Source organism: Diorhabda carinulata, chromosome 1 (genome assembly GCF_026250575.1).
Source record: "Diorhabda carinulata isolate Delta chromosome 1, icDioCari1.1, whole genome shotgun sequence".
Classification (NCBI taxonomy): domain Eukaryota; kingdom Metazoa; phylum Arthropoda; class Insecta; order Coleoptera; family Chrysomelidae; genus Diorhabda; species Diorhabda carinulata.
In genome coordinates, this window is record NC_079460.1 from 14,677,108 (window position 1) to 14,703,890 (window position 26,783).

The 26,783-nt window shown below is 31.7% G+C and overlaps 1 protein-coding gene across 2 annotated transcripts; it reads right to left on the minus strand.

Moving 5' to 3' along the window:
- Window positions 1-716: 716 nt before the first annotated feature.
- Window positions 717-19,973, minus strand: LOC130902193 (protein masquerade). Of its 2 annotated transcripts, none has more exons than XM_057814100.1 (9): window positions 19,644-19,973; window positions 13,168-13,430; window positions 12,120-12,168; window positions 8,696-9,090; window positions 7,914-8,256; window positions 7,629-7,811; window positions 7,222-7,453; window positions 1,908-2,185; window positions 717-1,837 (listed from the first exon to the last, which is right to left on the minus strand). In XM_057814100.1, the coding sequence occupies exons 1-9, from the start codon at window positions 19,732-19,734 to the stop codon at window positions 1,515-1,517; spliced, it is 2,157 nt and encodes a 718-aa protein (XP_057670083.1). In that variant the 5' UTR covers window positions 19,735-19,973; the 3' UTR covers window positions 717-1,514. The 2 variants fall into 2 exon arrangements, with proteins under 2 accessions (XP_057670083.1, XP_057670091.1); XM_057814108.1 differs by having other exon boundaries at window positions 723-1,837; window positions 7,222-7,378; window positions 19,644-19,957.
- Window positions 19,974-26,783: the final 6,810 nt, after the last annotated feature.

A 26,783-nucleotide genomic window follows, 5' to 3' on the forward strand; every position in this document is an offset into this window, starting at 1 on the left:
ACAGCAAAAATGTGGAAATAGTCCCAGTTATTATGTCAGCAACTGGCGTCGTGCCTATGATCCTGCATGATGGTATCGCCAAATTGGGATTATCAAAAAACACCTGGAACCTCGGAGGATAGAGAAATCGTTGCCAATCTGTTTTTCTTAGTCGGAACATCTTCCACTTACAGAAACTGTCCATATAGAAGTATTATATGTATATATGAAAAATAGGTAGTGTCATAGATGAATAGGAGATCTGCAATTGAATAGCAATTTATTAAAAATATTTCGTTGAATTTTTAATTTGGATGAGAGGGATCTACAATGATGAAGTATTGGTTCAAATTGTGAATAGTTAACGATATACTTCATGCAAATCGGTATATCATGTAAAATATATTATTGGCAAGATACGAGTACATGAGAGAAAGATTAGATTGCTGTTCGGTTATTCTAGTTGTTGAATACTACAAAAAATAATTAAAATGGGAATATGTAATTACTTACCGTTAGTAGTTGAAAGGCATGATCTTATAATTAAAACGCCTGTACAAGATCTGAAATACAGAGTTATTGGAAGCATCTCATTGATGCTGATGTCTTTTTTTTTAGGTAGAGCAAAGTAAGCCTTTAGTGGAAGCTTAAGCGGCAAGTATCAAATTTTGTATCTGTAAAGCGTGTTGATTGGATTGGAGAAAAAGGATGAGTGGCTGTTGGTTTTAAGTCGTAGAGAATTTGATAATAATTTATTCACTGATATTATAGTTTCAAAGAGATGTAATTACATTTTAATATCAAAAAATTTATTGCAATACAAAAATTTATTATAACAGACAGTACTTATTTGGTAACAGTTTTTAAAATCGATTTTTAATTATAAATTATTTACAAAAATCATTTCACTCGCAATTTCACCCAATCTGAATTGATCGGAATTAACATATTTTTATATCAGATTTTCAAAGGGTTTCAATATAACTGTATAATATTGGTAGTGATTAGACGTTTAGTTTATTTGAAGCGCTGCGACTACACGCTTTTATAGATCCAGTAAGAATATCTGCACAAACTTGGATTTCTGGATCTGTAAGTTGTGTAGTGTAGATATATAATTATATGGTTTGCATCAACTGGGTAGTAAAAACTTTGGGTTTTCTTATTAAAATATAATATGAAAAGAAAATCAGTAATGATATCTATGACCAATTGAAAAATATATTCTTGAGTAGTATAATTTTGTCACGGACAACTCATTTTATGTGTGGGTTGAAGTATTGGTAGAAATGATGTAATTTTTTAATATAATAAGATTTTTAGTTATTATATTTATTTGAGGATATGATGCTGTATAATTGAAAAATTGACAATTCCAGTCTATTCATCCAAATCTAATGTTATAATTAAAATTTGTATTCTTATAATGTTGAAGTCTTCATATTAAAAAATCTTTAGTTTCAAAAACTACGAGTGAAATTATTAAAACAAGTATAACGTCATAATATTTTTGGTTCAGTTTCTACAAATAACGGTTATAAAGTATTAACACTAATAATCTGATTGACCCAACCAATGAATGAAGAAACCTTAACATATACACCTGGAACATCTAAACGGCCACAACCAAATCCCCAAGAAACTAAACCTGCCAATTCATAAAATCCATCATCTTGACATACTAATGGCCCACCACCATCACCTTGGCAAGCATCATTTCCTTCTTCGCCTCCCGCACAAAAACTACTGGCAGGAAGAATGAATATTTTTTCAGTTACTGCATTTATTTTTCTAATACATTCTGCATCACTTACTATAGGAATTTCAGCTTCTCTCACTTTCAGTGGAATTGGACCAGCTAAATAAAAATGATTATTATCAATGAAAATTAGATCTGGTTTTATTAAACGAAAACGAATTTTCCATACCTTCACCCATGTAACCATAACCTGTCACAGTACATCTTTTTCCTGCAGCGTGACTAACACCTCTTGCGGGTAAACACACCAGACAAACACCGGCCTTCAATTCTGCTTGACCGTGTAGTTTTAAGAGTGCAATATCATTATCCAAAGTCTGGCTGTTATGATTATGATGAATGTATGTTGTTGCCACCCTTAAGGTCTGTGCTTCTGAGTTTCCATATTTTTTAGTTAAGTCATGATCTCCAACCCGCACGTAGATTGCATCACCAGAACGAACGATGCTGAAAATAAATATGTAAGTAATAAGTATCTCACCATCGTATATTAATGTGTTATTGAACGATAATTTATATAAAGTAACTACTAGTGACAAATTTTTGAACATATTTGGTTCATATCAATATCTTTCACATAGTATTGAGAGATTTTATAGAGAAGCTTTTATCTGCTTTTATGGCAGAACCATGTAAATGTGATGTTATTAGGTATTTGCCATGGAAACATTCTTTTTATAGTTTATCTGTTCTACGAAGGAATACTTTCTATGTGGAGGCATTAGTCTTGTTATTATAATATGAGTTGTTCTTTGAATATATTCCAAATAAGATTTAGCTAATTTGGTGTGTTAACGATGGTTGGAATATTTGAACAAAATAAAAAAAGAAATAAGGCTATTTTGGATTAAGGCACGTGCGGAACTTTTTCTTAAATCGTGGCCCGAGAAATAATCTTAGTTAAGTTCGTTCATTTAAATATATGTAATTTTCAACAACTGGTAAAGTGTTTAACTTCATAAACCCAAATTAAACGAACTTACAATAGTTTAGGGCCCCTTTCTACGTCAGCTTGTAAATTGTGAATAAGGATAGTTAAATAGTTATATTCACTGTATTGTGAAATTTATAGAAAGAAACATGGATAATAAAAATTCTATGAATGAATATTATCGCATTCAATGGTGAACATTACAGTGCGCAGAAATTCTGTATAAGAGCACTATTTACCGAATTGGATGTGTTAAACTTTAACGATAAGTATATTCCTGAAAAACTATCACCCGAAGGGAATAAGAAAAATACCTGCAAGTAACACTATTATAGAGTACTAGAAAGATGCATTTCTTTGTCTTGCTTAACTCATCTCTGTTAGGGCAAAGTTAGAGAAAATGGAGAACATTAGGAGAAGAGAAACTGAACATCGTCTTCGAAAAAACAAGGTTGATAGATCACGAGGTAAAATTAGAGCAGGAAAATTCAAACAAGAAAGTATTTTACACTCAACAATTAGTATTATATCCACGAAATTCTGGAAACAAGACGAAGAATGGTAAGCAATCCTATTGGAAACAGAAACCTTTTCTAAATAGCAGCAAAAAGAACTTAAATAAAACAAGTTCTCAAACATAGAGTGTGATCATTATGGGAGTAGAAATCACATAAAAAGGTATGAAAGATGAAGGTAAAAGTCAAATGATTGTGCTTCCAAATTCTCATCAAAAGAAAATAATTGCGTTCATAACAGGAAGAGATTAATCGAAGGCAGAATGCACAAAGATGAAATTATACTCTGTTTGGAAAGAGCGTAGAGTAATAAATGCTCATTATAAATGCAAAACCCTGAAATTTTTAGTACGGTACTTTATGTCCACAATTTGGAATATTTAAATATGCCAATGATAAATAATTAACTGGACCGAGATACATTTTTTTCCATAGTTGACCGTTCTAAAATGTAAGCGGTTATCTAGATAAATCGAATGGTTATCCTTTTCTTTCCAAAATTGAAAGATATCTTTATTTCTCTCTCTATTTTAATACTTTCACACCAACCTCTAAATCTCCCCAAAAGTAAGAAGACCCTTACTATCGTAGCCGTTGCAATGGGTTTTTCGTAATTAATAAAATATTATTATTGCTTTTCAATATATACAGTTATTTTTATTTAATTATTTACAAATACGAGTATATACATGTAAGTATGAAAAATAAAAATAAAAAATATACTAAACTACACATTACTATATTATATACAACAGTCTACAAATATTTCCTGTAACATATTTAAAGTATGTACATATTTGCAATATATGTATTTTATTCTGAAGAACTAGTGGATGAATTAATCATGAGAGGTTCTACAGTTTGATCGATAATGTTATCTAATTCTCACATTTTTTCTTCCTCTTTGATAACATGCTTAATGCATTTTTGCCAGTTTTCAGCAGTAACGTTTTTTAAAGCTTCGTTTAGTAATATTCTAACATCCTTTAATTTAAATGTTTTTTCGAGCTACTTTGCCTTTAGCTTGGACCCATATCAATTCGACCGGATTGAGTTTAGGGAGGAAGACGAATAATAGTAATTTGGCGATTTCTTGCCACTTCATCGATACTATATATCTTGTTGGGGATTTTTATTTATTTTGACAAGTTCGTTTTTCAATAAGTCATTGTTGAATGTGACATTTTGTTGTATTAACCATTTAATAATGTCTTCTTTTCTCCATGACGTCATAGGTAGACTCTCAACTTGTCTTGTCGTGATAGTCACCAGTTTTTTTTTATTTAAATAACAGAAGGGAACCATCAACAAAACCGCTGTCACTGTCAATATGTGTTACTATTAATCGTCTGCCTTTCCCTGATGGAGCTTTCAATCCTGTTGATAGTCCTTCCAAGAAAGCTTGTCTAAAATTGTTAACCGTCTTATCTTGTCATATTTTTCCTAAAATGTGCCCCTCGTTAACCCAAGTCTCATCCAAATAAAAAATAGTTTTTTCTTCCTCCCGGAGTTTCTTAATCGTCCGTAAATACGACCTTCTCCAACAAACAGTTTCTTCGGAATCTTTTAAATATGAATTTTTACTTTGTTTTTCCCAACAAAAATTTAGTTCATGTAGAACCTGCCACAGCTTATTTCTGCTGATTGGTGGCCATCTGTCTTCCAAAAAGGACGCCAAAATTTTATCAATGGTAAGAATTTTCTTTTTAAAGTAAAATGAATGGACTTTCCTGCGGATTGCATATTTGTAATCTTCATCGATGTAAACCTTTGACCTTCCCGACCGAGACTTTGGACCACTTAAACATTCACTTGTTTTCCTTTCCTTAAAAAGTTTGTAAACCATTGATTTTCCTAGACCTGTCATCTTCGAACACATACTTGTTAGATCATCCACACTCACTGAAGGGTACTGATATTTTAATGCACCATATACATTTAAAGCCATGGCTTTCTCGTTAACAGAGAGTGCATGCGTCTTATCTTTATGTATTGGAGTATAGTTATCAAAGGTCGACATATGGAATATTCACTAAAGTATTGTAAATGTTTCTGTGACAAACACTGCGCTAGAAATGCAGTTGTGTATTGGGAATTTTCTTTTATAGGACTTTTTCTTAAACTGAAACTTGTCAATAACCATTGAAGCATACCTCATATTCTAATCTTTTATTACTGTCTTGCAAAATGTACCTAATTATCATTTTTTCCCAGAAAACGTTTCACAAATCGTTTTCAAATTAAACTGTCTGGTATAGGTATATACTATAAAGGGCGTGAAATATTTACCTGACAACATCATTCCTTTCTTAAAATACCCCAAAGGAATTGTTATTGCCGATAAGTAAACATAGTTGGAAATTTGAACTTGATGCAATAAATTTCTTAGAAAATAAATGTTGGATGCGTTTGCTAAGGTTTGATAAAATAAAATAATAAATTGTTCTTAAATGTGACTACGGCTATGGTGGCCAGGAGAGGGATTGATTTATCACTCTACACTCTTTCCGAATGGAGTACAGGTTTATTTTGGTTCAACAGATCACATTGTCAATAATTTGGAGAGACCACAAAAATTAATAAAATCAATTCGAATATCACATTTCGTGATTCTTGCATTATATATTTACGCTAAACAAACCAAAGTTCCTGAAAATGATATTAGACCTCATTATATTACACACACTACGTTTGTGGGCCTATCACCCCCAGTATAATGGATAGTAAGAATTGTTTTGTAACAATATACTTGTACCAGGTACGAAACAAAGTGGACGTCGGCCATATCTCCACAAACGAATTATAGCTTCGGGGAGAAAAATTATGAAAAATATGGATATTTGCAAGTTTTATGTGATTTCTATTCCCATAATGATCACACTCTATGTTTGAGAACTTGTTTTATTTAAGTTCTTTTTGTTGTTATTTAGAAGAGGTTTCTGTTTCCAATAGAACTGCACGCCATTTGGTATCTTTACTAGTAATGTATTTCACTAAGCATTCACATACTCTTTTAGGTGTCTCATATGGCGAATCGATCGTTGTGGTCGCGAGAACGTCCCTAATGATGTTATAACTATCGCTCACGACGACCCATGTTAAGAGGTGGTCGAAGCAGTGCCGGATTAACCCCAAGGCTGCGGCCTTGGGCCGTAAGTGTAAGGGGGCCGTAACGTTTTGTAGAAAGTAAAAAGTATAATTGAAATAAACGTTAAGTATTAATATGAATTTTTCTTTATGCTTTAAATCCAAAAACATGAAGTTAAAGGATACAATATAATTGCTAATATCCATCAATGTTTTTCAACTAGTGCATATCTTTAAGATACCCCAAGGTACCACTATGGTTAATTTGGCCTGAGCCGTAAATACCATCAATCCAACACTGAGTGGAAGTGAGCATTGAAAGCATTAGCAAAATTTTAGAAATTCAAAGCAAAAAAAGATTGCAACAATAAGAATCTATCTCATTATTTGATGCACCAAGAGATATTATAAAGTAGATTTGAAGCATTCTTATGACGCATCACCAAATATCTTAGGTTTAAGATTATAGCGCTCTGAACTAAGTGAAACGAGAAAAACCGTGGTCGTGATTGTCATGAGTGCTTAGTAGAACGCACTTTTAGTACTGTAATATATCAGTTCTGAATCTTTCCTTGTGTGATAATTGACAAGTCTGCACTTGTCTAAGTCAATGTTTTCTGTACTTTTGAGTAAATGTTGAATATGATGTCAGCTAAAGTATACTGAACAAACTGTTTACGTATGATGTGTACGACGTACGTTTCGATAAACAAGTTATCGTCTTCAATGACTAAAGATTTACGTGGGCTAGGATCCGCAATCAACTGATAAGTGATCTACCCGAGTTATAGTTTCCGAAAAGTTGTTACACAGACCAAGAATTTCTAGATTCATATTTTGGTATGACTCCATTGTTTGGTATATTTACTGCTATGAATGTCACTTTCTTAAGTTCCCACATCTTCCCAAGATTATCTAGTAATTTGTAAATAAGTGATCGTTGTACTTACTTAGTAACGCAATGTGCAGCAGTTAAGACCCATTGGGTTCCAATTAAGGCAGCCCCACAAAGATATTGATTCAATGAATTAATTAATGCAACTTGCCAGCACCATTCTCCTTGTTCGCCATCCTCGCCACCTACAACTCTTCCAGAACGTGCAGTACCTTTAACACCACATACGTATTTACTATATACTGGAGATCTAGAAGTAGTTGGAGCTAATCTGGTTATTTCAGTGGCTAAAATTAGATATACAATAAGTCATAACGTTAAAAGTTAAGCAGTTATTCATAATTAACGTCTAGCACAATGAAAGAATATGTAATGTTTGTTCAAGAAAAAGGTTGGTCAACTTTTAACATTTGTTGCGTTAAGATAGGGCTTTCTTGGAAATATATTTGGCGAAAAACTCACTTGTAGGTTGTGTGTGTGTTGCTGGAGATAATGTAGTAAAGGATATACTCATAGAATGTATCGTATTTTCGTCTACAGATGTATCATCCTTTTGACTCAAAACATCCTTAATAAGTGATTTTGGTGCACAACATTTTGTGCCCCCTTTTTTGCACTTGAAAATTTCTGTCATTTCAGCATTTCCTAAAAACATTGAAACAAAAAATATATAAGCATTTTTTTATGAAATATATTTCTAGATAGGTTCTGTTAGGTATTTTAATCCAGAAACAAAAACATACTTACTGAAACATGTGAAACTCAAATAAGATACTATACATGATCCAGGACACTCTGGTCTAGGATCAAAAGTAGTCGTTGTAGTCGTTGTTGATAGATAAGGTGGCTTGGGTTTAGGTTTGGGTATAGAAGTAGTTGCTCTTGTATTGTCACAACAAACGGATCCTCTTTTGCAGTTTGAAGTATGCGGAATAAGAACTGATGGTCTCTCACAAAACGCTGCCATAATGTTTAATAAACAAAATCCAGGGCATATTGGTCCAGGGTCCCGTGAGATAGGTTTTAGAGTTGTTGTCGGTCGATATGTGGGAGATGCTGAGTTTGGTTCTGGTTCCGAATCTTTCTCTGTCTAAAAAAAAGATAAAGTTTAGAATGAGTGCTATTGGCGATATAAGAAATTTGCAAAGCTAAGTATATTCCAAGCTTTCGAATAACTATATTTGAACTATACGAATATAATATATTTTATTATAAAATTTCATGTTACGATATAATTTTTTTTTCTTAGACCTTTTTATATTTTTCTTGATAAATCTTCCTGATTTTTCGACCTTATTTTAACAAAATATGACTTGACATTGACAATTTTCATAATAATAAAAAGATATTTAGTAACATCAATATATATATATATATATATATATATATATATATATATATATATATATATATATATATATATATATATATATATATTCGACTTTTCTTTAAGTCTTTATCAAAATATTTTACATCATGAATATCAAAATATTATATATTATTGTTGAGTTGTGTTTAACAATACTTACAGGAGGATAAGTGAGACAGCAGCTGCCTTCGTCAGCACATTCGGCTTCGGAATCAATCTCATCACAAAATAAAGCGAATAATCCGTTTACACATTCGCCTTTACATTCTTTTGAAATTGTAGAGGAAGCTGATGATATTGTTGTTCTTTTAGAAGGACTTATCGAAGTCGTTAGTAGTGGCCTAGCAGTGGTTCTTGTTTCAACTTTACTGTAGTTTGTTTTAGTTTTATTGGGATACACTAAATTGGCGGGTATTTTATCTCCAAATGTAACACTGGATACGCAACATCGTAAACCTGGTGCGCAAAGATCGTTTTTGTTTAAAATGGCTTCACAGTAGTTGGCGATATTTTCAGCCACACAGACTCCTTTTATTTCATTACTATTGCAGGACCCTGAATATAAAAATAAAGTTATTAATTCTAACCAAGAAAATTCGGAAAAAATCTTATATACGAGGTTCGTAAACAAATATTGAACCTACCTCCATATCACCGCCTCAAAATGTCCCAGTGACCTCTGTGAGGCATTTAGTTATTGTAAAAAAGTACGGAAAAATAATAACAACGAATTTACATGATCGAAAGACACAGCGATATTCTTAATAGTTGGAGCATTCTGAATGGTCAAGACCAAATAAAACACCTCATAGCATAGCCAAGTAAAGACAAAATTGAATGTTTTCTTTCGATTATGAAGGTGTTGTGCTCCACAAATATTCTCCAAGAGGTTAAACGATAACTAAAGAATTCTACGTTGAACTATTGACATAGTCGAAAGAAAATAGCTGACGGGTAAATGGCTACTTCACCACAACAATGGATTAGCGCATTCTTCGAATTTGGTGCAGCAATAGCTAACAAAACTCCAAGTCTCACAGGAATATTATAGGCTATAGACATAGTTCCTGGTGACTTGTAACTCCTGATTAAAAATGGACTAATGCACTTGAAATAACAGTTTCCACTGTCTCATATTCACAATATGAAGAGATTGGCGTAACGATGGTCCTGGAAACAATTATAGCGCTTAGAGGATAAAAATGTATAAGAACAGTCGCATCATAGAAAAGAGGTAAAAACGTCATGACTAACTGTGCTATGAGTGTTTCAAGGTCTTTCATTTCAATTTTTTTTGTTTTCCCTCGACAACGTCACTCAACGCAGCTAGAAAAAGATGGTTCACCGTAAGCTGTTCACACATCTTTTCATAATGGTTAGACAAATGAAAAAAGCCATTGTACATTGGAAGCTTGAGAAGTCGCTAAAGCTAACCATGTTGTAATGCTTTTGACTCCACTACATTTATCACATCGGTTACGGCCTCTAGAAGAAAAAAGAAAACGAAAGAAGACAACCAACAAAAAAGTAAAAAGGAAATTTTTTGAGGATGAAAGTACCACGTCTTATTAATAGGACGTTGAAAATAGGGTCATAAGATCGATTGTGTTTTCATCTTTGAAGTTTATTTGTGGGCAAATGATTAATAATGTAGCATTAACGCTATGATTAAGTGAGTAAGGATGTAGTTTCTAATGAAGAAGATCCTATAAGTATCTACAACTTTGTCTTTTATTGAACTTTTTCTTTATAAACTCTAATTACCCCCCTTTAATTATGTGGTTAAAGGCAAAGTCTGTGATAAATTTTTTTGTGCTGTCCACGCTAAGCCATTGGCTCTGTAATAAGGCTTTATCTTAGAGTAGCTCCTATAACTGTTTCTTGGCTTTTTTAAAGGGTACTCAGACGTGGGTGATGGTTTGTGGCTCGAGTTTTATAGGGCTTTGTTACTTTCGTATTGTTGGCTGGGTGAAATTGAATTTTCTATGATGAGTTCAAAATCATGAAAACTTAGTTTGGCTTGTAGAAGTTTGAGATTATCATAATCTTGAGAATGGTTCTGGAAGATGGAGGTTACAATGAAAGAATTATGAATTATATTATCATGTAGATATTTTGAGGTGATATCGGGGTGAAGGAAATATTTGGTAGCAATACAAAGAGTTTAAAAGGAGAATTTAAGATAGTTATATATGGTAGTTCTCTATTATCCCGGTACGAGTGTAGCTCTATTATATCGCGTTATTGTTCCCTTTTGCTAGTTCAAAATTCATATGCCATATTATATACTTTCCTTGACTTTTCCAGCAATAAATTTGATTTGGCAATTCCCTAATTGTTGGTGGTGCTAAAGGTGCTAAAGAAATGTCACTTTTATTTTCTATATTTATTTTTAGATGGTTTGTAAACATAATTTTAAATAAAATATTAAAACACTGAGAAATTTGAAAGTTTTGAGATAATTTCAATTTGTTTAAGCTATTTTAAATTACAAATTGTCTCACAAACCATTGCACGTCAAGAAAAATATACGTCAAACATATTCGTGTTGCTGACAGCTCTGTGATAATGGTCCATGCGTTTAAAATGGAGGTCAGGTCTAGGAAAATTGAAATTTTCAATTTAGTTTTATACACTTAAAAAAAAGCAGTGATGTTTTACCTGCTAAAATCATACAAACCGATTTTTTGTTTTAAAGTAATATAGCTAAATAAAGAAAGCATCTGACAGCAGTGATTAATGATTCATTAATCACTGTCGTGATTAATGGGTATTATTAAGGTGGAACAAGCAAACGTATAATGTGTATATTATATAATAGTCAAGAATGAAAATATTTTATTGAGAAAGTAAAAGGACACTAATAACTAAATTAAGTGTACACTATTATCAATCGATCTCATATAGAAAAATAATAAACCATAAGCCTAAGTTGTAGGGCTGTGATGGAATAGAAATTATTAAAAAACAATATTTTTTAAATAATGTTGACTAAATTTTTTTTTACAAAAAATGGTTTTTGATAAGAAAGTTGATTAACATTATTAACAAAATGGTTATAATGATTGAAAAATTAGTGAAAGCGGCTATACGTAAATCTTTCTCAATCAAAGTTTTCAGGACTGTAATATAACTGTTCCGTTTCACACACACACACATTATATATATATATATATATATATATATATATATATATATATATATATATATATATATATATATATATATATGAATTGCAAAGAAGTCTTTGCCAGCTATATTATGAGTAGTTTTTTATTTGATAATTGAATTTTGAATTCCATGAGTTTAAAAATTTTTACAAGTTTTAATAATACCAAAATCACCGGAAATCTTAATTAATTATTTCCCAGACGATGAATACATAAGTATTCGAAAGCTCCGAAAATATATTGAAATTAGTCCACTTTGGTGTTTCCGTGCCACGTTCCCAATAAAAAACTACTTATAATAAAGCTGGCAAAGACTTCTTTACAATTTACTTATATATACTTTAACTCCCAAATTTCTTACTTGTGTAAGGTAGGTATAACTATTTAACCTATTTATTTTGTAAAGTATCTTACCTGGTTCGTTGAGAGTAGTTACGTTATTAGATAATTTCTCAGTTGCTACCTGAAAAGAAGTGAAGGAGCTTAAAGACTAACAAATGATTAATGTTGTAATTTGGAGAAAATAGGAAAATTTCACTTTACTGCATCTCTCAAAAACTTGATGCACCAGTGGATGTCGACAATCACCAATTTCGATGGTGTAATTCGAAAACTGTTCTTAATTTATACTTGAATTGAACATACACCGGTGAATGTTAACATACACGGAGGAGATACTGTGAATCTTAGATTCGGCGATTCACAATTTGTGTGAATGTTAACAAACGCCAGTGTTTATTCGAAAAGCGAGAACGTTCTCTCTTTAATATACCGCTGCTTCACTCACTGACCTCAGTCGAAAATGCGTCGCTGCGCTATTTTGTTTTAACTCAAGACACGAAAAGGTTATGTTTGTTTAACCTAACCTAACCTAACTTACCTACCTATACCTACTACAGGTAGGTTGTTTTAATGATTTCGATTAATAAAAAAATTGCATATATTTATGATTCTATTTATTGTAACAATTTGTGACTTCATTAGTTATATACTGGCCCAGAACTTCTGTTTCCATACATAATTATTTCTCTATATCAATCAGGCAGGCATCATTCATAATTTCGGTCATAATGAACATTGACCAAGTCGTCGTGGTCTATGATAACAGTCACCGGTGATTGACCGAAATCGATATGAAAAGAATATAATAACGGTCATTCACCAACTACCTTGGTAGATGTTAACAGGCACCAGAGTATCTTAACTTACACTGCATTTCGGACATTCACAGTAACATATATATGTAACCGTCCAAATAATTAAATTCAAAGTGTGTTCCTATACGAATAATGAAATGATAACATCAAATAATTCGTCCAAATCAAGGCTTATTCGTATCTGTATAATAGAGGTAGAGTGTAGGTGATGTATACAAATTTGAATTCAAAAGGGAGCATATCATTATTACCAGTAATAGGAGAATATTGTCATAACATTACTAATTACTGATAGTATTACTTACTTGCTTTGAGGTAGTTGTAGGTGGTAGTGTAGTTGTTGTTACAATAGTGACTGTGGTATATTGAAATGTTGTTGTTTCAGACTTTGTTGCCGTTTCGGCATTTATTGTTGTATTTGGCAGCGGAGCGTATATACAACATTTCATTGAAGATGGACACGTGACATCGTCCAAAACGCTGTAACAAAATATTGTAGCTATGGCGTGAATGCACACGCCCGGACAGTCTTTTACGTCAGCAGTATTCGTTATTGTATCCAAAAGACCTGAAAAGAAATAATAGTGATATATTAGAAACAAATAAGGATTTCGAGGAGACAATATGTAAATCATATTACGACCTGAAAGTTGTTCTAAAAAGATGAAATTTTATGTGTTAACAATGTATGTTCAAATGAAACTACTGTTAAAAAAGAGAGTTGAAGTTATCATATTGCTCTTCATTAACTGCTTTTCTATTCAGATTGACGTAAATGTGGTAGCTATAGCACGAATTAGAGTTATTACAATTATTGATACAATACCAATTGATAATGGTAAATTACTTTACGTAAATGAGCTAAAACAGTGGAGAATATATTGAATAATATGAAAATTGATGGCTTAGAGCAGTGATTCTCAACCACTGTGCCACCAAAATTTACAGATGCATTCAGTGAAATATTAAATTTTAACAAAACTGAAACATGGTAAGCAGAACTTGAGGATTGTCTACATTCAAAGGATTTCAATAACTAAAATGCGCACATAACATAAGTGCTATAAGTGCTATAAGACTTAGTCTTATCATAAGTGATTTCAATCGGTCATAATAAAATCATAGATCGAGAAACTACTGTGATCACGTGCTGATCATTATTTACATCTACTACGCCTCTAATCGGAACGTACAGTTATCACATTTAGTAACCCTTGTCGCTTCTTAGTGTTGGTTTTTGTAAAGTATACTGTATTGAGTTTATGATTTATATTTATTATACAGAATTATTTGCTTTTGCACATTGTAATACTTCAATATTGTGCTGCAAAACTTAAAACGAATTCAAAAGTTATCTGTCGTGATTAATAATATTCTGACATTTTTATTAGGAGCCAAAATGGATAAAGATGAATCAATTAATTCTTTTTGGATTAATCTTAGATTCGATTACTCAACAATTTTCCAAAAAGCTTCAAGTGTGTTATTAGAATTTTCTATATTATATTCGTGCAAGCTCTGATTTTCCACTTTATAACAACGAGTAGCATTTTGGGAGGTGATATGAATGACGTGAGCTGTATTATTCTTTAAAAACAAATATTATGTGGTATTATGATCATATTTATTAAAGATTTTCATAGAACATCTGAGTATTTGATCCTTCATATATTATATTGATTGTTCCGTTAATTTTTAATTAAACATATTGTGCAAGAAATTCTTGTTGAAACTAATGTTTGGTTATTTTATCATGAATGCTTGCTGTTTTAGCTTTCTTTTGCATTAGCAAAAACCTTTTTTTGTTGTTGGAAATTATTCTCTACATCTCTTCTGCTGATTAATATCTCGAAATATTAAATGACGGGCTTACCAGCAGATATGTATACGCTGTTATCAAGAGATACCTGAAAATATGCAATATAATCAAAATATGTTTATTATCTTTGTACTATAACATAACTCTGTATTGTATTACATATTTTCATTCTTTTACTTGGCTACAACCGTTTCGAGGTTTTACTTAATAAATCGTTAAATAAATTAAATTGTTTTTAAAAATGTTACTTCTAATAAGAAATATAAAAGTGGCGCAGTTAGTAGGATACGCGTGAGTAACATAAAGAATTGTCCATTTTTGTTTAGTCTTTTCGGTAGTTTTACAACTTTTACTGTTTTGAGAACATTTTTACGATCAGAAGAGTAAAAAGCAACAGCACCCAGTCCTTGAAGTACCAGAAGTAGTAGAAGAATTAGGAAATTATTGAGCAGTTGTTTCTTCAGCAAAACGTAAGTGCCAAATTAATCCTTTCTTAGCTTTCCTAGCCATTCTTAGATCTTAGATTGACATTTTGGTATAAGTAATTAGATGATAAGAATGAATAATTCAAATAATAACGATATTTTGGAAACTTAAACAAAATGCCTTGCAACACGACAACCACAATTAACTGGAACCTCTTTAAACAAAAAGTTAATAATATTGAATCTTTCAATGGTGATTGTGAGTTCTAAAATAAGTTTATAGTACGATGTGGAAATTTAGTAAGAGCATATCAAACATATAATGATCCAGAATTAAATTCTCATTTTATTGAATGCATACAAGAAGGAAGAGCAGATATGTTATCGAACTGCAATAAATAGACGGGATAAATTAAAACAAGTTTTGCTACAGTACTTTTCAGATAAGCGAGATCTAGACTGTCTCGTGTAAGAATTAACTAGATGTAGACCTCTTAAAGGTGAAAATTTAATTGATTCTGGTAGTAGGTTACAATTAATTCGAAGTAGGGTATTACAAAAAAATCAGTAATTATATTAATATGAACAAATTTGAAAAGGATTGTCAAATTAATCATTATAATAAAACCGATTTAAATATATTCATTGCCGGATGTACCGGTAAACTCAAAAATAATATGCATTTGAAAAAACCAGAAAATATAGAAGACGTTGTTGAAAATTTTGGAAATATGAACGAAAATTTAGTTTGTTCAACAAAATAGATCTAATTTCAACAAACTGCATCTCAATAATGAAAGACATAATTCTAACCAAAACAATAACCTTTTTTGAAACATGCCGTTTCCCAATGATCCTCCGCAACCAAGAATTGATCACTTTCACCCAAATTGAAACTCTTTTCAAAATAATTCTCCAATTAGATCTCATCGAAATAATATTTAGAAAACGCATCAATCTTCTCAAAATAACACTCAATTCCCGAGTCAACCCATTAATATTCAACCAATCCCGCAAAACAGGAAATATTTCACGAATAGACAAGTATTTGGCCTACCGAAAATTGTCTTCCAACCTAATCCCAATCAAAATAATTTACCAAAGCCCGTTCCAATCTCCACGACTCCGAGAATTCCTTCATTACAAACAAGAAATCGCTTTAATAATAATAACAATAATACTCTAGAAATAACTCGAATCAAAGATCAAATTTTATAGCTAAAGATCTATACTCTAATCAATATGATCCTAATATTGAAGCTGATTATTAGCCAACAGAAAAATCACTAGAAAACGGAAATTTTCAAATACCCGACCCGTCCAACGTGATGAGGTTGTCAAAGTAAATAATTTTTTTTAACAACCGTCTACGCTATATCGAAATAAATAAAAAAATAAAGTTAACATTGCTAATAGACGGAGGTAGTTCCCGGTCTATATTTAAACCATCCTTATTGAAAGGTATTATCCACAAACCATTTTCTATTCAAAAGTTACATTAGCAACTAGCTTACGAAATAAAATATAAGATACCGAGCTTTAATACCTAAATTTCGAGAAGTTAAATGTAATAATTATTTAATTGACTTTACATTATTTAATGACGAAAAGAAAATATGGTTTTATTTTTAGTAAAGTGATGAAATGAAATATTTAAAAAGAAAAAATAATAGTAATAGTTGATACACTTGAAACTACATCTGTTGGTGCAAATTTTGACAAAAACGATTTAATTCATTTCAATCAAGTTTAACAAGAACAAGAAAACATTGAACAAACTTTGCGATTTTAGACAATGTAGATCTATCAGAAATGTTAGAGAAATTTGACGAAAAGCAACAAAACATACAAAATAAACGAATAAATATTATCTCAGACTTGACATTAGAAAACCCTGCACAAACATCAACAAAAAACGAAGAAAATAGCGACGATAAGACTTTATATACTATGCACATAGCAGTAGAAAATCCAATTTTGAATATTCCAATATAAGAAAAACCTCTAAATATATATAAAAATCAAATATAATTGATACTAGGTGAAATACCTATGACCAGAGTAACCCATAATAGACCATTCGAAAACATTCGATTATATGTAACAATATCGAAATTCAATACTGAATCTAATATAATAAGATTTATCAACTAATACATGAGCCACCCAAAAAATTATGCTTTATACTTGATTTATACAGTCTTTTTTATTATATGTCCCACATCTTGTGCTAATCACTCTCTTACTTTTATTTCTTAACAAAAGATTAAAAATTTCGATTTAATGTTCTAATAAACTGAATACTAATGAACGTGTGTTGAACTTTCATCTCCAATAGTTTGATTATCTTTGGTGTCTCCTAAATAGTTTTGACGACATATCACTTCCAATCACTACTGCAATTATTATGTAAGGAATTTTTCATAAAACATTTGATCATATACGAGACCAAGTCAATTTTATTTATTTGATTTGAATATGATCCAACTTAATTTTAAACAAAATAACGGTGAATGGGTATGGGTGGCCTACGTCACACCAGAATCGAAACAACAATCCATGGAATGGCGACATTCATCATCAGCCAAAAAAGTGAAGTTTAAGCGAACAGTTTCTGCCCGGAAAATCATGTGCACAGTTTTTTGGGACAGAAAAGGAGTATTGCTAGTGGAGTAATGAGACAATCAATGCAGCGTCTAATTGTGAGACATTGAACAATCTGCGTCATGCAATCCAGAATAAAAGACGTGGCAAGTTGAGTAAGGGTATCGTTTTGCTACATGACAATGCCCGTCCACATGTGGCTAATCGGACCAAACATCTCATCAAATCTTTTCAATGGGAAACTCTAGATCATCCTCCCTACAGTCCTGATCTGGCGCCCAGCGACTACCATTTGTTCCTGCATTTGAAGAAACACCTGGACGGTGAGCGTCTTCAAGAAGATAACGAAATCAAAGCAGTTGTGATACAGTGGTTAACAAGTTAGGCGGCAGAATTTTATGAGAAGGGTATTAAAAAACTGGTGCCACGTTATGACAAGTGCCTCAATATTCACGGAAATTATGTAGAAAAGTAAATTGAGATACAGGCTTTCATGTAAAAATAAAATTATTGCGATATCTTTGCACTTCTTTTTTTAATTCCAAAACGGTACGTACTTAATAAATATGCCTCGAAGAATCTAGTTATATAATAAACATCTAAGTAGCTAACAAGAAACTGAGTTCTAAAATGGTGTATAAACATCCAGGGCAGGTAAAAAAACCAGACAAAACATCTAGATAAATCCAGGAAGGAAATAGAAGATGGTGTTACTGGAAAATTTTTTTGCTTAATGACATGCCCCTAATATATAGTATTAACTAAACTTTTTCATACCATATCGATCCTTTTGTAATCTGCATATACATATTTTATTCTGCAATTTTATAGCACTTTTTAATGAAATTTTACCACGATATGTTCATGTTTTTCGTTCTATTGCTCCTTTGCTTGATGCAAAAAAATGTCCTGGATAATTTCTGATATTTTAACCAGACAAATTATACGTGAATATTATGTTTGTAGATAAATTGCGAGTCTATTTTCAATTAGAAGATTATTTAGGGGGCAATGAACGTGAATTAGATGTTTTTCGTTGATTGCCAATCCCAGATTTGAAAATAACTGTATTTGTAGAACAACTTCGATCGAGCTGGTTATCAGTTTCAAGCAAATTCTTTCAAGGAGGGATACAAATATTCAGGGCTTTCTAAAATGTTGGTCAAGGGTAAATTCATCTTTAACATAAATATATTGAAAAAATAGGGACAATTTCAACAAACATTTATATACAATAGAATGCAATATTATGTGCTGTGAACAATTCATTTGGGTAGTACTGCTTCAAAAGATTAAATATTCGGTGGATTCGAAATTCCAGAAAATAAGAAAAAATGCTTTGGTACCTAGTGAACATGTTTGAAATAGTTCATTTTGGATTGAAATTATATTTATTTTTCTAATTAAGTAGAAATTCAATTGAAGTTATTATTTATCATTGATAAGGTTTTTCCAATGTTCATATTTCATTAAAATATGAAACTAAAAATCATTCCATTCTATCTAAAAGTACGTTTTTAAGGCATTGATCATTTATACGGTTTCACTATAACGGGATCAGTGCCGATTGTTTTAGTTCATATCTAGAGAATTCGATTTATTAAAGAATTTATCAATTATCGATTTATATTTCATTCTTCTTCATGAAGTGATTGAAATGTCGTGAAAAATTATTACATTAACCACTTAAATTGAAAAAAAATTTAAAATTAGGTTATTGTGAATTTCAGCTTGCTTTATTTTATGGTTTTAAATTATCCTCAAATATTATCAAGGGCACAATATTATTGAATAATAGTGATTAATATGATATATTGAAACATATTTTAAATGTTTTTGTCAATTATAACAGTAAATAACACAGTTGCCCGACAAGGAGGTCAGGTTGATCCACTTATTAATTTTATTTGCATGCAGAAGAGCTGGAACTTACCTGAAAGAAAACTACTAGAAAGGGAGTCATCTTGTGCTTGTGCCCCTAAGAAAAAGATGAGACAAAGTATTTCCCAGGTCTTGTACAACATTTTCGTATAAACGACCGAATGACACAGAATCTACACTACTAACACTCGTTCATTGTTTAACTACACCATTGCGCAATAAATTAACTGATTTTCAATACGGAATTTACTTCCGGAATTTACCGTTGAGTTCCAACTTTAAACTAATGGATTCTTGTTAATATTACCTACGGAATATGTGTAGGAGTACCACTAGTGTCAGTTTTGCTGGTACCCGCACTGGTACCGCACGGTTATCTTGATTCATCCACAACGAGGCTCTGTCCTTGACATGATGGTCAACGACCCCCTCGTTGTCTTGCGTTTCTGCAGCTCATCCCAAACACTCCTACGCAATGCAATCGCTTCTTCAACACAATTTCTTCGCCCGTTTACTTAATTCAACAACAATTAGGTACTTTTATGATTTGAATTAATCGGTCCTATTCTGTATATATAAAAAAGAATTACCGAACAATTTTACACTCTTCACAGAATGCCAATAACAATCCGTTCTAACACTTTAAAACTGTGTATGTGTGACACGAAACCACTTTAATTTATTCTATGAAAATATCGTGGAAGTTTAAAATACAAATTCATTACTTATTTAAAACCATGAAAAAATTTATATGAATATATACAATACAGAAATGAGGCAAGTTAAAGCTTTGCAAATTAAATTTTGTCAATTGGGAAAATACAAGTTTTTATACAATTAAAATACTTTTATTAAGAAAATATGTATGATACACATAGAATCCGGTGACATGTGCAAAGATTATTTAATGAAACATCCATAAAATCATTTCAATAAATTAATCTACTATACATACAGTACAATATCAATTTCAATGAATAATATATTTTGACCACCTAATGCTACTTTCATTGTTAATAAAACGTAAATTCTGAATTTAATTTTGATTATTGGTAATTTAGATTTGATAATTTGGTTTAATTACGCCTAAGAATTTTTCAATTAAAACAAAGCAGTAAGTATGGATTATTCATTAGTTCATATATATCACTATGAAAATCAATAAAATAACCTGCATTGTCGATTAAAGTGACTGGCATTGCCATCTGGTGAATAATTTTTAAGTTCTATTTATACATTACTAAATAAATCTACGTTATATCAATATATCAAACATCTCCAATAGAGGCCGTTCGTATTATACTAAAATACTAGTTCCGGATAATATATATATATATATATATATATATATATATATATATATATATATATATATATATATATATATATATATATATATATATATAACGCAGGGTCGCCTACAGCGATTCAACCTCTGGCTACCTGAACGGGGGTTTTTCATCACTCTACTGCCCTTTTTGATGCTTTTTTTATAATGAAATCGCCCATTTTCAAGGACAAGTGAAACCATCACAAGAGAGCGTTCAACTAGAGGATACATATGCAGGTGAATATTAATTTTCTTATCCATTTTACTTTAACCGGGGAGGAAACTCCCCTTGGCTTAGATAGCCAACTCTCTCGTTAGGTACTAACAAAGGAATTTAATTTTCGTATTCCTGATTCCGTCCAACAACAAAAATCTCATTTGACCTCGATTCTTTCTCCTCTTCCGTTTCGTTTTTTCCCTGTCTAAAAAAATTAAAAAAAAATGTTTAGATTAACAAGGTTACCCATACAAACCCGAAGTAAACCCGTATCCACCACTTCAGTAGACGAGTTTCTACCTCTGCCCACCAAACTCAATTCTCAGGAGGAAAATGTACTCGAAGAAATCTTTCAATTGGACTCTTCTTCCGTAGAGAAACTCTCTGAAACGTTACAATATGCAATGAAACAAAAATCTCTCCAAAATAGTAGGAGTTCATCTCCTGCACCATATGCGAGTTACTATGCATCTAGGGTCTCGCAGAAATCCCAGAAATCTGCCTGCTCTAAATCCCCACAGGTCAATTATATCCAACTAGGCGCGATCCCTAAAAGGAATACTAATATTCCTGCCCTGAAATCCAAATCAATTCAATCATCCCAAAATCGCAAACCAATAACCCAAAACACCCCTAAACCCCAAGCACTAACCCAAACCCAGCTCCCTAGAACCCCCCAACAACCCCATCTCATCGCCCAACAACAATCCCGCATTCCAGTCCATCTAATGGTGGTTATTCATGAACCAAGTAGCCTACCTATGGAACTCAGGCGATAGCAAGTTCATGGGAAAGGTTAAAATATAATGACACATTTGGTATCCATCATACCCGCCAAGTTTCTTCATATATTTGTATGTTTCTAATTTTTCTTTTATAAGTCAATTTCTTGTTTGAATCGCGCCAATCTCTAGGAAACGATCTTCATTCATTTCATGACCTTCAACTGGGTATAATGGTGTATACATTAATATTTGAACATGCGGATTAAAACTGTTTCACGGTCTTCAAGAGAGGGTTGTAGGAGAATTATTTTTCATGTAATATAAGACAGTAAGCTGGAAACGTCACTCGTTGTAGATTCTCAAATTCTATTCTCAAAACTATGATACCAGATTGATTTACTTCTTTTTGTCTTGAATAATCAATGTGAAACAATGGAGCATTATCCTTAAACTCTTGTGCAGTGGAAAAAGGTTGGTTGATTTGAATATGGTAATAGGACTCTTAACAATTGGTAAACATCTCGTACAATGGGGCAAATCTACTTACATTAGAATCTAAATTTAAATAGTAATATGAATATCTTTCTAAATGAGAAATATTCGCAAGTTTGCCAGTAGGCAATGAAAAAATTTATTCATACCTTTTGTAATGTCTCCTCTTCTTTTGATTTTAAAGGCAATAACATGCCTTGAAGTTTCAGTTTTCGTACTCGTTTTAACAACCCAAGTATGTCTTGTAAAATTATTTAGTGGAGAATATTTCACAATTTGCCAGAATCTTTATCAATTTGTATTATTTTATTCATACGTAGGTTGCTGGATTATACTTGGAGTGACGTTTGGTACATTCCGATATAATTAAACTTATTTCTACTTTTGGCTTCTAAGTTTCATCTGAACTTATTATTGCATCAGTATAATCACTCGCACGAATTAATATTAGATCTTGTTTCATATTCATGATAATTTTTTAAAATGCTCAAAAAAATCAGATAACAGTCGTAATGGTATACAGACATTGATATTGCCATTTTCATCAACGGACACCTCTTCACTCTTCATTTTTGGGAATTATCCTGCAATATATATCAGAGTACTCTCATTTTCATTGAGAGACAGATAATTTTTTATTGTCGAAACATGACCTACATCACGTACATAATCTATTACGACACCGTTAAGCTCACATCTAAGCTCACGAAATGAGAAATAACTGTTTGGGGATAGTAAATATGCATCCAGATCCTGTATGGGCATTCGAATCTCATAATTGTAGTTCTATTAACCAGGTTTGAAGGGCTGATATGTGTGAAAGTGATATTGCTCAATAGTGGTTCACTAGTAATATTTAAAATTAGCATTATATCAGTACTTTGAAGCCGAGAGATTTCAAAAATTGCCTATTTTTGGTTGTGAGTAGTCTCTTTGCTCTCATTAAACTAATGCCTCTACCAGTAATGGAAGGTCTTTCATATTTTATAGTGGAATGTGGATAATTAAATTTTATGACCATACTTCTGTGATGTGTGAAGTAACAGCAATTTCTCCACCTTCAAAATTAATAAAATTTCCCAAAGGTTCAATGATTTTTACTTTGACGTTGTTTATTGCTTTAACACTGACGGGGTAATACAAGATATTTTGCGGGATTCCTACTTTTTTTTTAACCGCTCGGCACTGTTGGACAATTGCAATTGCACAGGTTTTCCGTTTAAATGGAATCTTGCTGCAACCAATGCCCACTTTGAAAATATTCACTGGTCGGTCTTAAACATATCTCATGGTTGGCTGGAAACTACCTTTGGGAAAACTATGCAACCTAATGTGTTGTCTAATTGAAATGATATTAAGTAATTACTCTCCACAGAAGCTTTTTTGTTTCTTCTTTTCATGCGATTGTTCAAGACTTTAGCTATATCATTTAATTCATATGCGCCAAGTAGTATATTATAAAGGAAAAATTGTTTTCCTAGTTCCCCCTTATTCTCATAAATTATTCGTTTCATCGATATTTGGTATAGAATTGTACGTACTGAAATTGATGATTTAATAGTCTCTAGCATAATCCAAATAAATAGAGGGGTTAAGGTTGTAGCTTTGTTCTGCTGAATCACCGGAAAGATTAAAATTGAAGGACATATTTGTGTGATATAGGTGAGACTAAGTCATAGTTAAGTTGGAATTTCTGGAACCGTTGCGTTGGCGATTCATACTGAAGAAACTGTACACCACCACTACAACAACACTCACAATTACGATGTCTGACGTGCGTTTAGATAACCAAGTTATCGACTTCAGAGACTGAAGGTAAACTAAAATCTAATGTCTTGATTTATCAACTTTCTTCAGCGAAAATAACTCCATGGCGGGAATCTTCTCATTCATTCCTTGACTAGTAAAGTAGACTATAGAGTGGGCTGTAAGGAATTGGCCCTTTGTCCCTAATTAAGCTATTAATAATTTAACATTATTAATATTTATGTCATGATTGTAACTAGCAACGTGATTGGCAATACCTGATTTAAAACCTATTCTGCTAAATATTCCTTCCATTTTTCTTGTTTAAAGAGGATTGAAAGGTATCAGAGCCAATTTTTCTTGTTTTTCATTTTGAGTTTGGAAAAAAGTGGTTTCATATAGAGATTTCTTAAAACTATGACGATTGTATCTCTTAATGGTAAGTGGGAAGTGGATTAACTGATGTACTAGGAAAGGAGACTGGCCACCTTATATTGGATTTAATGAAAGGAATGTACCTGCACGTAGCGAAATACAACAAATTCTAACCTCTTACTATTCCTAATTACTAAAGTATCTAAAAATGGTGATCTTTATAGATGGATATTTTGACTTGAGTTCCAAAATTAATTCTTCTACGTTTGCCTTCTTCGTATTGAATATGGCGAAAATATTATCTACATACCTGTATGAACCCTGGAAAAATTTTGAAACTCTTGAGTGATTTGCTTTTCAAAATGCCTCATGATCAGGTCAGCCATAAACGGTGATAGGCAGTTTCCCATTGCGGTTCCTACGTCTTACCTGTAGAATTCGTTGTTCTACTGCTTCATACATATTTTTGTTAACTGTAAATAGTCCTATATTACATCAGCTCCTAAATTATTAGATAAGTCCTCAAGTTGTTGCCGATCACGCTGCTAGTCACATTCATAATATAAATATTAATAATGTAAAATTGTTAAGAAATGTATTCAATAAAAAATTGTTGGATGTATTTGAGAGCATTGAAATTGCTAGATATGAGAGTAGCACACAATTAGGGATAAAGTACAAGAGAGAGAGTGGTAAGACTTTTCTCTTTAGTATCTCTTTAGTCTCTATAGTAGGATTAAATGGTTCCTTTATTATGATGGGTTATTTTAGTGATATGATTCAAGGATTTACACTAATGTATAAATTCTTTATATATAGATTTCAGTTTGGGGTTTCAACCAAATTTTTTTTTCTAAATTTAAAAAACGTTCGAGCAACATTTTTGCTATCGCCTAAATTATTTGAAGAGAAAATGAACAACGAAACGTCGTTCCTTATTTCGAAATGTAGTTTCTGTAAATATTTGTTCGCAATTTTTTTCCAAGAGAAATTTTACCATCAAAATTAAACTCCAGAAAAGTTGGTAACCTATCACAATACCATTTGGTTGAAGATCAGCAAAATGTCGGTCAGCCAACTCAATTCAATTCACTACGAGAAGTATTTGTGATTATTTGATATGTGAAAGAGTATTCTTCATCTTCATCTTCTATAGTGTCTAATACGGCAATCTTTCCTTTCAGGAATTCCAAAAATTCCTGTAGCTAAAGCAATTCTTCATCATAATGACGTTCTTTCCATTTTCGTTATGAAGGTTTGTCCAATTTATTGGACAAATAATATATAATAGTCATTACTTATGAAATATTCTTTGATATTTTTAAATCATAGAGAGCTGAGAGCTTTCCAGAAATGTCACGTAGGAATCTGTAATGATTAACCGCATACTGGTTGTAAATTGCAAATTGATCTCAAATAATTATCTATTAATACATTTTTTATAATAAGTAGCACACAAAACCCTTCTTTATATAAAAATCTGATTTCCTTACACTGAAGTAGAGTACTTTCAATTAACTGTCACCTATTTGAAAAAGGACACGAAAATATGAAAACAATAGTAGGAAAAAATATGAAGAACGTAACGTTATCGTCAGCAAAAATAAAAATAAAAGCATATATCAGAAGAGTACAAATAAACAGTGGACATATATTTATTAAGTCAACATTTTTTCCTTGAAATAAGTAAGTTTTAAAACAAGTCTTAAATTATGAATTAGTTCTATACCCGCTAAGCCAAAAATTACAGTCTTTATAGTTAATGAAAAAAATGTTACTATAGGTATAGATTGTGATTGTGTATTAATAATTTGATTATTTATTGTAATTACTTCACTAGTTTTCACAATATCATTTACGAAATTGAAGAATTCATTTTGTGTTCATAATTAAATATATTATTATACTTTGAAGATATTTACATGTAGTATTAGATAATATATAAGAATTCTTCACGTTAGGTACTTAAAGAGCGAAACAGAGACAGTAAATGAAATACAGCATTTAGTTGCTGCTATCAACAACTTTCAAATTTCTTGCCATTTTTGAGATAAACGCAAAAAAAGAAAAAACATCACAGTATTAGCCTGGCCAATCTGGAAGTCGAGGTCCTTAGCTAAAATACACTTAAAAGTGCAATTTGCAGGGCGATCCTTCGGTTATTGAGCTAGATTGATTGGACTATTAGTTGCTGCCAATTGCTCTGATTCCTCATCATCAGTTTTTTGAATTTTATGTTATACTGTTTTCAATTCGATTCAATGTATTTTTCGACCACACCTGCTATGGTAGCAGTAGGAAATTTCA